Here is a 16,184-nt window from a genome sequence, read left to right as displayed (position 1 = left end):
AGGAATGTTAAGCCCAGACTCTAATGGCATACCCAGTGAGATTAACTAGCAGAAAAGGTTTATATAAATTATTCCCCTTACTGTAAGAAGTGCAAAGAAAATATTCCATAGTTTTAAACGTGTCATAACTGTAATCAGAAAATTAGGTGGAAAAATATTTGGGGGCAACTATTTTATTATCTTATTGCCAAGGCACTGCTAGGATAATTCTGGCTGTGACTTACTATAGGACTGTCAACTGTGAACTACCAGAATCTCAGTGCATTTCTGCACTATGATCTGTTCCAGTAGATATGGCCTCAACTACACAGCAGATATATAAGACATTCAAGAAATATTAGCAAGACTCTAACCCCCTAAGCATGGGATTGAAGGCTTACTTACGTTTTCAGGCTCACCCCTCAGTAACTGTGCTCCATGTGTGCTATGGTTCAGCCAAAGGGGCTTCTTGCTGTCTCTCCTACATATACACTGCCTTTCTCTTTGCTTACAACATCTCCTATGCCTAGGAAGCCCTCCCTCCATCTCTCAGGTCAAATGTTACCTCTTCTAAGAAGTTCTTATTGATCCCCTTAGTTGAAAATGTTTTATCCTTCCTCACACTTTGTATACTCTTCCCTCTTCCCCCTTTTTAACCTCTCCCACTTTTATTATTCTGTTGTGCACTATAGTTACTGTATAGTGTTATTAGAGTTCTTGTAAACATACTATATATTTGTATATATGCCACCTTCCCCTTCCCCCACTAAACTATAAATTTTTGATAGCAGGGACCATGTCTTAATTATCTTTGTGTAATCTCATCTAGCATAGTTTTATTCACAGGAAAAACACTTAATACTGGTTGTTAAAAAAAAATGAATTGTAGGGACTAAATGTTTATCAGTGTTATAGAAGCATGTTTGCATAATGAGAGCTCCGCTAAAGCACATTCTTAGAAAGTGTTGATCTAGAAAAGTAGACAAGAACCCATGTTCAGCTGTATCAGAAATGAAACAAGTTGAACCCAGAGTAAGGAAGACCTGAATTCAAATCCTACCTCAGAAACCTAATAGCTGTATGACTCTAAGCAAAGTCTTTAAATTCTCTCAAACTCAGATTATTCATCTGTATAATAAGGGGTAATAATGATTCTTGTAGCATTTACCTCAAAGGGTTACTGTGAGGATTAAATGATCAAATTTAGCAAATGTTAAAGTGATAAATAAATGTTATTATCATTATTTGGGAGTTGATATTAGAATATACTTCTGGTCCTTTGAACATTTACCATTCAGGAGCCTATAAACATCATAAAGTATCCCTGAAATAGTAGTATGAGTATCACTGTTCGAGGCAAACTCTACCCAAAAAAACCCACTTCTTCAAGGTAGAATAGTGAATGAAACAATACCTCAACATGACTGAGATGAATATAAAACAAACCCCTATAAATCATCATTTCTATATATCACCAACAGAGCCCTGCAAGAAGAGATGGTAAGAGATATTTCATTTAAAATAACTATAGACAATATAAAATTCCTGGGGGTATACCTGCCAAGGACATTCTTAAGTACTGGTTTTCTCCTTCTCTTGGATCCTAAACAGAAGAGAGAGATGAAGTAACTACCAAATCCCAATCAAAGAGTTGTGGTGACATTGATGGAGATATGGCAAAGCTTTGGTGACTTGGGTCATCATCTCATTTCCTGCACAGCACTTCTTTGGGCAGGAATGCTTTTGTGCCAGCTACACATAAGGAAGAGGTAATGAATCTCTTTTGGCCCTGAGTGAGGTCTTTTTGCAAATAAAGTAAGATTTAAATAATTAGAGAAATATTGCTCTTAGGTGGGCTGTGACAATATAAAAATGACAATGCTACTCATTCGGTGCCATCCTAATCAAATGACCATACAGTTATTTTAATGAGCTAGAAAAAATAATAGTAAAAATCATTTAGAACAAAAGGCCAGCAATATCAAAGGAATTAATGAAAACTGTAAAGGAAGGAGATCGAGTAGTACAACAATTTTAAGCTGTATTATAAGGCAATAATTATCAAAACTATCTGGTACTGGCTAATCAACAGAAAGATGGATCAGTGGAATAGAATAGATATACACTAAACACTTGTACATGATTGTAGTAACCTAACCTTATATGTGTGTGTATATAATATATATGTGTGTGTATATAGATGCATGTATATGTGTATATATATACATTATATATATATATATATATATAAGCTATAAGCTTTTGGGAAAAGAATTCACTATTTGGTAAAAATTGTTGGGAAAACTGGACGTGATCTGGCAGAAACTAGGCACAGACAGACCAATATCTTACACCATTTACCAAATTAGGTTTAAATGGATACATACCTAGAAATAAAGGGAGATATCATGAGTAAATTAGAAGAATGTGGAACATATACCTATTGGATTTATGGATAGGAGAAGAATTCATGAATAAACAAGAGGTACTAAGCATTGTGAGAAATAAAATGAATATTTTTAATTACATTAAATTAAAAAGTTTCTATACAAATCAAACCAATGATGCCAAGATTAAAAGGAAAGCAGAAAATTTGGGGAAAAACTATAATTTCTCAGATAAAGGTCTCATATCTCAAATATATAGAAAACTGTCAAATTTATAAGAATGTAAGTCATTTCCTAATTGATTAATGGTCAAAGGATATGAATAGGCAGTTTTCTGATGAAGAAATCAAAGCTATATACATATATACATAATTATATGAAAAAATGCTCTAAATCATTATTGAACAGAGAAATGAAAATTGAAAGAACTTTGTGACTGCATCTTATACCTATCAGACTGACTAAACTGATAGAAGGTGAAAGTGACAAAAGTTGAAGGGGATGTTGACAAATTGGGACATTAATACACTGTTAGAAGAACTATGAAATGATCTAACCATTTTGGAGAACAATCTGGAATTACGCCCAAAGAGTTACAAAACTGTGTATACCCTTTGACCCAGCAATACCACTATTAGGTCTATCTCCCAAGGTGATCAGGGAAAAAGGAAAAGAACCTATATGTTCTAAAATATTTATAGCAGCTCTCTCTCTTTTTTTTTTTTTTTTTGTAGTGGCAAAGAACCGGAAATTGCGAGAATGGCTGAATAAGTCATAGTATGCGATTGTGATGGAATACTACTATGTTGTAAGAAATGATAAGCAGGATGATTTTAAAAAAACATGGAAAGATTTGCATGAAATAATGCAGATTGAAATGTTTAGAACTAAGAAAATGTTATATACAGTAATAGCAATACTGTTTGAAGAGTAACTGCAAGTGACTCAGCTATTCTGAGCATGATGACCTATGAAGAAAGATGTTATCCACCTCCAGAGAAAGAACTGACATATGGAAGCATGTATTGCATGGTTTTATGTGTATGCATATATACATACACATACATGTATATATAAACACACGTGTGTGTGTGTGTGTGTGAAATGTGGGCCTTCCCAAGTGAAAGGCTGGGATAGAGAGAAATAGATCAGAATTCAAAATGTAACAAAAAAGTAAATACAATTTTTTTAGAAGATGATGAGATTAGGCCAACTTGCTCCAGGAAACCCATCACAACCGAAGATTTTTATCAGCAACACAAACATAAAAAATGTCAATTAATACTACTGATATCTGTTGGTGAGTGTATAGGACAGATGGCTTAGTGTGGAATATCACGCTCCAGACCAAACAAACTCCTTGTTATCAAACTTCTTGGAGACCGTGAAGTTTTTATTCTCTATTTATGTGAGAATAAGCTTCTGGAGCCATATTTAACACAGTCAGAAGGTAGGGTCCTCAATAGGCCCTATAATACAAATAATCTATCAGAAGTAAGGCTTTCAGCAACATATCACTGTTGGATGGGGGGCATCTCTAGTGGTTCTGATCTATATCTTGTCACTGGACCCCAATGGCTCGGGAGAAGAAAATGAGGCTGGTGACTCCACCTAGCCCTCCCTCGCTTCAATCCAATTCACCTGCAAGTCATGGTATCACCTTCCTGGTGTTACGGTTCTCCTCAAGGACAAAGGACAAACAACAATTGTTGGGTCAGAAAGGGAATTGGTACCCCAGGCTGGAAACCTGGGAATCAGTCTTCTATTTACCTCTTTCACATCCAGTCTCCAAGTTCTATAGATGCTAACTCAGCAATATTGCTCGTATCTCTGTTTTCACTCTACTATTCATACTACCACCAGCCTAGTTCACAGCCTCTTCTCTCTCCAATCTGTCCTTCACACCCTTGTCAAAGTAACCTTCATAGCGCACAAGTCAAACCATGTCTCTCCTCTGCTAAAAAGCCTTCATTAACTTCCTACTGCTCCCTGAATAAAATACAAACTCATTTACTTAGCAATATAAGGCCTCCACAATCTGACATCAACCTACTTTTCCATCTTCATATCACTATTCAATCTGTAAACTTTGTGCTCCAGTCAAACTGGCTTACTCACCATTCTTAAATCTCAATCTGCTCTCTTGGGCCTCTGTGCATTTGTACCCACAATCCCTTGGGCCTGCTATTATCTACTTCATTAGACAACGCCTAGCTTAGATGTCCTTTCCATGATGTCCCCACCTACACTGTCACACTAACAACTTACCCAGAAGTGATCCCTGTCTCTTTCAATTGCAAAGGCCACTTAGTTTCAGCTTACCTCTGCCCTTGATCACTGAACTTGTATTAGGGTTATTTACATTAAGGATTTCATTCTATCTACTATAATATAAGCACCCCAGGATCAAGGACTATAGTTTTTTAAAATAAATCTTTGCATCCTCAAGGCTTATCATGGTGTTCTTTGCAATTAGTTCTTAATAAATATTTGTTCGAGTTTACTTAAATCTAAATTTATTTAACCACATGAGAACAGAATTCCCACTGTTGTACAGTGAGTGGGAATGGGGACAAAGCAACAAAGATGAGGAAAAAATGCTAGAAATGATGCAATAAAACTTATTTCAAACAATTTGACACGTGTATGGAATGTGGGTGAACAGGCTCATGTAGTGTGTAGCAATCAGAAACTAGGTGGCTTGCTTTGCACAAGACTTCACCCTACCTCCAAGACAAGAATAATTTACAAGCAGTAATACTTAGGAACAGGTGAATACAGCAGAAAGAAAAGATAATCTTTGTAATCATATAGCATGAATAGTGCTATGGGTCAAAGGTAGTACTAGAACTTCAGAGGGACTAGAAAATCTAAATTCATTCTAAACAGCATCAAATGTACAGGTTCATTTAGAGCAGGAATTCTTAATCTTTTTTTTTTTTTAATGTCATGGATCCCTTTGGCAGTCTGATGTAGCCTATGGACCCTTTCTCAGAACAATATTTTTAACTCAGGAAATGCTAAATTCCAGTTAAAGGTTAGTGAAAATAAAGATGATTTTTTTTTCCTATTAAAGTTCCATGGAACTCAGGTTAAAAATCCCTGATCTAGAGTTGTGTATCTAGATTTGGCCAAATTCAACAACACATAAAAGAACATTTTAGCCTCATTTAATTTAGCAAATCAGTTTTTAGAAGGCACAAAAGAATCTCTAAGAATTACACATTTTAAGAATGTAAAGTTTTAGAAAAACTTCTTGAGTTGCATAAATAAAAGGAAAGCAACCATGATAACATATAGGTTTAGCTAAAACCAGATTTGCTTTGCAAAAGCAAGGCAGTTTACATGGTTTTCAACTATTTGTCACAGCAAAATGGTATGGGGAACCTGAGGCTTTGAGGCTACATGTAGCCTTCTAGGTCCTCAGTGCGACCTGAATCCAAATTCAGTAAAGGGCTGCACTTGAGGGCTTAGAAGTCCACCTGTGGCCTTGAGGCCCCAGGTTCTCCACCTCTAGTCCAAACAAATCTCTATCACTAGCTTAAGACAATGTTAATGTGAATTTTTCAAAGTAGCACAAATCCAGTCAGGCAAATGACCACAATCTACTTTAATTTATTGTTTTGCAATGGACAAAAATGGGGCTTGCCAAAAATGAACACTTTATCTAGAATTTCTATATTTGTCTGCAATGTACATACCATCTAAGTACCTGCGTGCTTTGGCAGGGATACTAGAACAGAAAATTATACGCTTTGGAATCTATTAGGTATACTAACTAAATTCCTTTCTGCAAAGGAAATGTAATACTGACAAACTAAACTGTCTTGTCTACAGGGAAAGTGTCTCCATTGCGTTAAGAAGCTGTGAGATAATTTACAGAGCAGGAGATGTTACTCTGGCAGAAATTATTACACATTTGTAAACCTCTTAAGTGACAGAGCATTTTTGAGGTGAGCTGAAAAAAGAAATAATAAGTTAACAGGGAAAAAGGAACACAAATATGCAAACCCCTCAAAATGTTTAAAGTGAAAAAGCATAATTGAATCATACTTCCCTTCACCTTCCTGATAACAATGAAAGAAAATTGATGATCTTGTAGAATGTAAAAGGAAGATTATTAAGAACATAAAGGCCTGTTCCGGTAGGCAAACGTTTTTGACTTTTCTAGACTGTAAAATGGCTTGTGATAAAATCTCCATTAAGCCAAGTAATAAATGATGCATTACGAATCAAACTAGTACGCACAGAAAGAGTAGGCTTTTGTTATCAGCAATTTTTTTTGTAGACTCATAAAAAGTTCAACTGAAAAATATAATCTGTTAATAAAACAGTTTGAGGATATATTTCTATTCAAATATTCTATTATCTGTGACATTTTAAATGAATACTTTTATCTTTTTAAGAGGACGCAATGGTACATTAGATAAGTTCATTTGATAAGCAGATAAGCTGCTACCACATTACATATCATCACAGCAAACTCTTAGGTATGGGACAGTTCCTCACTTTTGCTGGGTGCAGCAGTTCTGTATGCTTATGCTCTTATAGTAACGAGATTTAATTTAGAGTTTTCTAAGTGAGACATACAGGCAAGTTTTGGTATCTGTAATAAAGGTGTTTCTAAGAAGTTTATATGAAATTTGAATCATATTTTGAAATCAACTAATCATCAATGGAAGAATGGTTGAACGAGTCATGGTATACAATTGTGATGAAATACTATCGCGCTGTAAGAAATGAGGACGAGAATGGTTTTGGAAAAATCTGGGAAGATTTATATGAACTTATGCAAAGTGGAATGAGCAGAAGTAAAAGAATATTGTAAATGTATTGGCAACATTGTAACAATAATCAGTTGAAAGATTTAGCTACTCTGAACAATGCAATGATCTCCAATAATTCTAAAGGACTCATGATGAAAAAATGTTATCCAGCTCCAGATAGAAAACTGATGGACTATGAGTGAAATTTGAAGCATGTTTTTATTCTTCTTTTTTTACTTTTCTTGCCTTTTTTTTCAACACAAGGCTAATATGGAAATGTTTGGCATGACTTTATATGTACAATGGGTATCATATTTCTTGCCTTCTCAATGGATGGAGTAGGGAAGGAGTTAGGAACCTATGGCCTCAAGGCCACAATGTGGCCCTCTAGGACCTCAAGTGCAGCCCTTTGACTGAATCCAAACTTCACAGAACAAATTCCCTTAACAAAAGGATTTGTTCTGTAAAACTTGGACTCAGTCAAAAGGCCACACTCAAGGATCTAGGAGGCTTCATGTGGCCTTAAGGCCTCAGGTGCCCCACCCCTGGGGATAGGGAGGGGAGGGAGAGAATTTGGAACTGAAAATAAATTTTTGGTAAAGTTCTTGGACAACTTGTTATTTGAAAGGATTCTATAGTAAATCATTGACAAAATAAAACAAAATAAATTGAACTCAGTATTCAGCTCATTAAGTATTTAATATGCACCTACTAGGTGCTAGGCACTTGATTTTGACCTAGATACATAAATACAAAAATGAAAGTCCCTACTTGGTGGAAAACAACATACAGAGAGGTATTTACAAAACAAAGACAGAGTAAATACAAAATAACTCCAGCAGGGATAGATCTGGGAGGGGAGCATACTAACTAATGGAAAGATCAGGAAAGATCTTTCCTGAGTGAAGCTTTGAAGTCAGGTAGAGGTGAAATGCCAATATGTAAGCAGGTCAGTTTGTCTGGCCAGTATATGCAGAATAAAATGAAATAAGACTGTAAAGGTGGGTGGCAAACAGATAATGGAAGTCTTAAAATGCCAGGTTAAAAAGTTTGAATTTTATCCTAATGGAAACAGGAAGCAATGAAGATACTGGAGCTGGGTTAGACCTGTGTTATAGTAATAACAGCTTTTCACTTGAGTAGAGGACGCATTGAATGGGGGAGAGAATGAAGACGGGCTCACTCAAGAGGCTAATGCATCATTTCAGGTAGGTGATGATGAGGGTCTGAGATGATAACAACAATAACATTTTAATATAATAAAACAACTAGCATTTATATAGCACTTGAAAGTTTTCACAGCACTTTACATATATTAGGGAGCTAGGTGGGTACAATGGATAGCACTCTGAGTCTGAAATCATGAAGAATTGAGTTCAAATTCAGATTCAGACATTTAAACATCTATTTGCTTCATTTTCCTCAGTTGTAAAATGGGGAGAATACCAGAACCGACTTCTCAGGGTTGTTGTGAGGGTCAAATGATAACAGTTGTAAAGTGCTTAGAATAGTGCCTGACACATAGTAAATGATTAATAAATATTTGTCTCTCCACTCTTTACCCCCTTTTAAAGTTGAACAATTATGAGGAACAAATTACTTTAGAACATATTTAGCCTCAATATATTGCTGCTTGTTCTTTTCCTTTCTGCCTTCCTTTATCTCATTTAATTTTCTTCCTCACAACTCTATGAGGTAGGAGCTATTATTCCCAATTTACAGGAACCCAAAGTGGGGTTTCTATAGGTAAGGAACCCAAGGCTGAGAAAGGCTAAGTGACACTCCCAGAGTCACACAGTTGGGTAAGTATTTGAGGGAAGATTTGAGTCTCGGTCTTCCTTACTCCAAATCCAATACTACTCTGTCCACTACACTACCTAGCTGCTCGAAAAACTCACAAAACAAAAATATTGGGAACATGGATTTCAAAAACAAGTGATTTGTGGGGTTAAATGGGGTTAAAGAGAGTGAAGTGTTAAGGATGACTGGTAGGTTGTGAAAAAGATAGTAATCCAATCCAATAAACATTTATTAAGCATCTAGTATATGTGCCAGGCTAAGTACTAAGTACCAAGATACAATCAATAAAAAGACACTCTGCTCTCAAGGAGTTTACAATCTAAAGGAGAAGATAACCCACAAAAAAGGCAGGAAATTGGTGGGAAGGGCGACAGGACACTGGGGAGTGCATGGGGGCATTTTGTTCCATGGAGTTGAAACCAGGCAGGGTATCAGATTTAAAATGAAGTAAGCTGAGTCCAGTTTCCACCCTCTGCAAACTAAAAGTTTGGGAGGAGTTTGCTATTTCACCCTCCTTCCTTTCAATCATAGGGGCAAAGAAGCTGAGGGAAGCAAGGCTTGAATGAGCAACATGGTGGTGAGTTTAGAAGTGATAAGTTTATCCTGGGTGGGCATCTTGCTCAATGGAGTTGAAATTAGGCAGGGAAGCAGATGCAAAGTCAAGTGAGTAGAGACCAGTTTCTGCTCTCTGTAAAGGAAGATATTGGGAAGAGTTTGGTACTCCGTCCTCTTATCCTCCAATTGGAGGAGAAATCCTTCCTCAACAGAACTAGGTAGAGAAAAGATGGGGTTTTTGAGAAGATAATGAGCTGTGTTTTAATCATGTTGAGGTTAAGATGTCTATTGCTAAGTGGAGATTTCATGCAAGTCTGCAGTCTGGATCTCAAGAGGGAAATAACAGTGGTATATGTATTCTTGCAGGATACATGCATAGAGAAGATAACTCAACCCATGGGAACTAATGAGATCACCAAGAGATGAAAGAAAAGGGTCCAGGATGGAGCTCCTAGAACACAATCCAGAAGAGGGGAATGAGACTCAGATAATGCTCCAGCAAAGAAGACTGAGAAGGACTGATCAGGCAGGTAGTAAGAGAACCAGGAAAGCACAATGTTAAGAAAACCCATGGAAGAGAGATTCTTGGGAGGGGGAAAATTGAACAGTGTTAGATTCTGCAGAGAAATCAAGAAAGATGAAGATTCAGAAAAGGCAGTGAAGACACAGCTGATAACCACGGAAAGAACATTTTCAGTTTAGTGGTGGGACTGGAAGCCAGATCACAAGGAGCTTAGAAGTGAATGGGAAATAAGAAAGTGGAGGCAGCAGATGTTGGTAAGAGATTTACAAGGGAAAGTAATTGCAGCAATGTGAACCATCACTATCACCAACCTTAAGAATCCCAACCTACTCTGACTATTTAGGGAGACAAATGCAAAAGAAAATAGGTATCTCTGGTCAGAGATCAAGGGGATCAAAGCAAATTAGCAGAATGGCGGACATTTTGGTCAGTCAATCAGTCAACATGCATTTATTAGGCACTTACTATGTACTAGGCATTGTGATAAATATTAAGGATTTACAGAAAGAAAAATAGAAGTTGCTCTCAAGAAGCTAAAATTTTAATGGGGATGAAAGTGTGCAAACAACTATGTATGAATAAGATACATATAGGGCAAATTGTAGGTAGTCTCAAAGGGAAAGTACTAGTATTAAGGGGAACCTAAAAAGGCTTCTTGCAAAAAGTAGAATTTTAGCTGAGACCTGAAGAAAACTAGAGCAACTGGAAGGCAGGAAGAGAATTCTGGGTGTGCGGAATAGTCAGTGAAATTTCATGGAGTTGGGAGACCAGAGTATTTTGTGTATGAGAAACTGCAAAGAGGCTAGTATCAATGGATCAGAGTATGTGGAAGGGAGTTAGATGAAGGAAGACAGAAAAGCTAGAAAGGGGTCAGTGTATAAACGGCTTTAAAAACATACCCAAGGTCATACAGCTAGCAAATATCTGAGGTCACATTAGAACTCAGATTTTCCTGACTCAGGCTCAGTGCTCTAACAACCGTGCCACTTAAGCTGCCTGTTAAAAAAGTCTGTAATAACAGAGAACATCTACTTGCCCTTGATGAATTCAAATGTGCCTTTCACAGATGAAATATTTAGTGAGGTACTTAAAGAATTGGTGGATGTTGCTGAGTAATTATCATAACTGAAATATTATGGAGAATATAGGTGAGGTAGAAAAAGTACAAATACTATCCTAATTTAAAAAAAAAAAAGCATGTAAAGTATAAGCCAGTGCACTTGATTTTAATTCCTGGGAAAGTTGTGGTCAGACAGCAGTTTGTCTGAGAAAGATCTCCAGGTTCACTGTGAATCATCAGTGTGATCTGCTAGCCAAAAGAGCAAATAGGCTGCAATCAAAAGGCAAAACTTCCTGGAATATTGCAGGATTGCTGTTCTGGACTTGGATGAGGTCAGAGCACACCTGGAGTAGTGTGTTTAGTTCAGAGTGCCACGGTATAAGGATTGGGGATTGTCCAGGGGATGAGGAAGCGCTTTGAGTTCACGTCATGGAAAGAAAGACTGAAGGAATCTGGAATGTTTAGTTTGGTGAAAAGAAGATTCAAAATGAATCTGATAGCTATCTTCAAACATTTGAAAGGTTGTAATAGGAAAAGGGATTAGATTTGCTCTGCTTGGTCCCAGAGGGCAGAACCAGGAACAATGGCTGGAAGTAGCAGGGAGAAAAATTTAGATCTGCTGTCAGGAACAACTTCCTAGCAACTAAAAAATGAAATAGGCCACCCTGGTAATGGTTCCTCCATCTTGAAGGTCTTCAGGCATAGTCTAGATGGCTACTTGTAGGATATGCTATCGTAGGGATTCTTTTCCTCTATGGGTTGGACTAGATGGCTGCTGAGGTTTCTTCTAACTCTCAAATTCTGTATGATTTTATGACCTGAAGTCATTATGATTTTAAAACAATGGATTTAGGAGTGGGGCTGTGGGATGGTTGAAGCAAAGGAAATTGTGATCAAAGGGTGATTTCAGAGTTTGAGCTTTTGGACAAAGAGGAGTTTAAGGGGGTTGGTTAGATTAGGTCAATACTGTGACCACCTTTTTTGGTGTCAAAGATAAAATGGAGACCTGTGGAAGCTGAGGAGCTTGATGAACTGAAAGGCAAGAATTCCAGGGTATCTAGAGTCTTACACTAAGGTCAGTGAAGGTAGAGGGAAGGAAATCAGCAGGTAGATAGATAACAACAACAAGGATTTAGAAAGATGATAAAATTGGCGGATGAGAACTTTAAGGGAATCTCTTTGAGGCTGAGCAATTGTGGCCAAGTAATAGTGTGAAAGTGGCTGTTTGTAGCAAGGAGCATTATGACCATCCTCCTTGGCCCGGTATATGTACGTCCTTCATTTCCATAATGGTTCTTATTTACACACCACTTTAAAATGTACAAAGTGCCTTCCTGATAATAACCTCATGAGGTAGTGCTCTACTCCCATGCTTCCAAGTTTTTGTTTCACAAATTCCTTTCCTTCACCTCTTCCCCAGCCTTATTTTTTCTAAGCTCATTTTCCCATCCTTCTCCCCATCAACCACAATCTCAGTATCTCCTTGCTCCCCCAGAGCATCACCTCTCTTCTAGTTTTACTTTTCTCTACTTAACTGTATAGTTAGCTATCTTCCTCATACCAGGAACACCTACCTTTGCCTTCTGCCTCTTCTGTCTTCTCTTGTTGTATTCTTACTCATGATTCAAGATGCAGGTTAATTCAGTTCAATTAAACAGCCATCTGTATTTAACACTATTAATGTTAGGGCCAGTGTTAGCTTCCTGGTATACCTCCTCCACAAATTCTTCCCTAATCCCTTCAAGGCACAAATTGTATTTCAGCTCAATCCAATTTAATAACATTTATTAAAAATACCAACTGTCTTTCCTCCTCCGAATCAACAACTACATATTAAAAACCTACAGTCTACATGGTATTATGCTAAGTAAGCACTAGGGAAACATGGAAAGGGAAAAACAGTCTCTGCTCTCAAGGAGCTCACAGCATACTTACATTCCATTGTGTATATATGTTATCTTTCATACAACATTTTAAGCTTCTTGAAGGAGCAATGGAAAAGTTTTAATTTCTTTCTGCATCCCTTGATATCTAATACTATGCTTTATAAAAAACTTAATAAATGTTAGTTGGATGGATGAATGGATTCAGTTATATTTATAGAAGTAATACAATGCCAGGACATGTTATTAAGGGAAGCTTTAAAATCTTTTTCTATTAGAGACTTGAAAGTCAAATAGAAGATTATCTTTCCAGGATGGATTAGACCAGGGATTCTCAGGTTCATGAATTTGTTTTTTTTAAATAACTATTTTGATAACTGTATTTCAGTATAATCTGTTCGTTTATAATCTTGTGTATTTTATTTTTATGGATTTAAAAATATTATTCTGAGAATTCTGAGAAGGGGTCTATAGATTTCAACAAAAACCTGCCAAAGGGGTCCATGACACATTAAAAAAGATTAAATACCTCTGGTTTAGACATAGTTTGTCTCGAAGCCAGGCATGATCATCTTAGATATGCTCTCAAAGATCTATTCAACTCAGTTACTAAATAATTCAACTCAATTACATTTAATTTTCTAAAATTAACATGATTTTTTTTTTATTCTATAAAGTGCTTTAACATCTCTGCTTCAGTTTTCTCCTTTCTCAAATGGGTATATTTCCTGAGTTACAAACTAGAAACAAGTAATCCGAGGATAATAAAATGAAAATTCTTATAAAGTATAGCATTTCCTGTACTATTCCTCTATTTCTTTCAGCTATTTCTAATTCCTGACTTTGTCTCAGATAAAACTAGGAATGGTCAGAAATCCTCTATGATGGATGCCTATTTGTTAACTGTGTATAGAGGGACTACAATGGAGAAAGCCAGTGAGGAGCTGGAAGATAAAGACACTTGAACCTCCATCGAAATAGTTAAGATCTCATTCTATCTCTGTAGGTTTTTGCCTGTAATCATGAGGTTCTTATAGTTTTAATCTTTTTATTAATAATTCTTATAAGCTCCCAAATAGCTGAGTCAGACAAGCCATGGGACTTAGGACTATTTACCCCTAAGCTACAGTTATGAGTGAGCAAGACATAGCTGGGATAGACTTCCTTTATAGTGAATTTTCTAGCTTCCAGAGTAGAACGGAAATTGAACAAAGGAAAATAATTCATCTATGGACCACCTAATTGAAGCAGGAAAGTGTAGTTTGGGAGAAGTCACCAAAATCCCAAATCCCAAAGGGAGGGACTACATTACCTATATAGTTAACCTTACCAAAAGTGGTCACTTTTTGATTACATTAGGATAAACATATATCTCACAGGAGAAACACAAGCAATTAATTTGACCTTCACAGCAAGATTGTAAACTTTTAAGAAACATATAAATGAATATATTTTCAAAAGCTTGTTTTAAAAATGAAGGCAATATTGTAACTTACCTATGTTATAATATCTCTTTAGTTCTGTACGTCTGATCTCCTTTAGCTGATTATTTTTTCTCTTTTTTTTCTCTTCATCAGTAAAATATTCTGCTTCTTCCACAGGAATGCTGCAATTATCTTGTTCTGAAATAACTGCTTTAGCATCTTCTTTCCCAGACTGAGTCTTAGTAGTTGTGGTACTGCGAGAATTGGTTGATGCTGCCTCAGCATTTTGTTTAGCTTGCTTTTTCTTTTTCAATCTAGAAGGGGATGGAAAAGATCATTAGAAAGTAACAACTTTGGCAACTTTATTTTTTTTCTTCATGGGCTTCTAGAAATTGATTCATTAATATACTGAAGTCCTTTCATATACTGTTTCCACTTATATATTCCTGCTAATTACATTTCCCTTTCTCCTTTGCAACTATTAAATTCTTGTGATGCTAAAATGCTGAGCTCCTTCCGTTTTATTTCTAAGAAATTCTGTAAAAAGGTACATTATTGAGACCTGAAGAAAGGCAAAGATTTTTCTAGAAGATACAATTTTTCCTTAGAGATATATAAATCCTCTTTTGCAATCTCACAGTATGGGTTTCTCATACAAAGTATAAGCACATGATTATATTTTTAAAAAAGTTTCCTAAACTGATGTTCAAGCTAAGATTTGTAAGAACCTGGCCACTAATGATTCCTTTACATGAATATACTTTTAAATCTACTGCTATTAATTGCCTAGGATGGGAAAAGTTTGCTATTACTGATATTGTTATAGGAAGAACTATACAACTTAACTCACTTCTCCCAATGAGTACTTTCAACCATTCCTAAACCACAAAAATGTAAATAAAGTTTTGTTTTATTTTAATATACAGTATGTCTATCCACATTTTGCACTTGTGTTATTTTTTAAAAAATACTCTTTACTAGTCAATAGTTTCACCAATAAGACTAGAACTTCAGAATATAAATTATGTCTATTTCTTTTAAAAATATCAAACTGCTTGAATATAATACTTTGAATTAAATTTTAAAATTTATTGATATTTTTATTTTTCTATCATCTTTGTTTCTTAATATATTCTTCTAAGCATATCCTCTCCTGGGCATAAGTTATTCCTTATAAGAAAGACTAAAAGAGAAAAAAAAAGACAGTTCAGAAAAATCAACACCTCAACCAAATCTGACAGTATATACAATGTTCCATACACATAGGATCACATTTCTGCAAATAAGAGAGGGAGGGAGGCATTTTGTTATCACTTGCACAGGGCTAAGTTTGGTTATTATAATTATTATATAGTATTCAGTTTCATGATTTTTTTTGTTCTTTCCATTTCCACCGTTGTAGTCATTACGTATTTCATCTTTGTATTTTTTGGGTTCTTCTTAACTATATTATTTCATATAAGTTTGAATTCTTCATATTCTTCACTTCTTATGGTGCAACACTATTCTTTTACATTCATCTAACATAATCTGTTTAGCCATTCCCTCATTGATGTTTAGTCTGATTCTAGTTTCCACAAAAAGTGCTTCTATGAACACGTTGGTGTAAATGAGACTTTTTCTCTTTTGTTTTTGACCTTTTGGTCTAGGTAATACATCCTTCTAGAAGTGGTATTTATGGGTCAAAGGTCATGGACATTTCAGTCACTTTTTTTCTTAACATAATTGATTATTACTTTCCAGGGGCAGCTAGATGGTTCACTGGAAAGAACTCCAGGTCTGGAGTCAGAAAGACCTGAGTTCAAAT

At 36.0% G+C, this 16,184-nt stretch overlaps 1 protein-coding gene across 4 annotated transcripts in view; it reads right to left on the bottom strand.

The window, feature by feature from the left end:
- Positions 1-16,184, bottom strand: part of NCOA7 (nuclear receptor coactivator 7) — a 182,817-nt gene that overhangs the window by 75,705 nt on the left and 90,928 nt on the right. For all 4 annotated transcript variants that reach the window (XM_072643225.1, XM_072643224.1, XM_072643228.1 and 1 more), the window contains one exon: positions 14,450-14,691. In XM_072643225.1, coding sequence (XP_072499326.1) covers positions 14,450-14,691 — 242 coding nt within the window. The remainder of the gene's footprint in view (positions 1-14,449; positions 14,692-16,184) is intronic.

The sequence above is a fragment of the Notamacropus eugenii genome, chromosome 2 (assembly GCF_028372415.1).
Source record: "Notamacropus eugenii isolate mMacEug1 chromosome 2, mMacEug1.pri_v2, whole genome shotgun sequence".
Classification (NCBI taxonomy): domain Eukaryota; kingdom Metazoa; phylum Chordata; class Mammalia; order Diprotodontia; family Macropodidae; genus Notamacropus; species Notamacropus eugenii.
The sequence above is the reverse complement of the archived record's forward strand: the minus strand, read 5'-3'. Positions and strand labels throughout refer to the sequence as shown.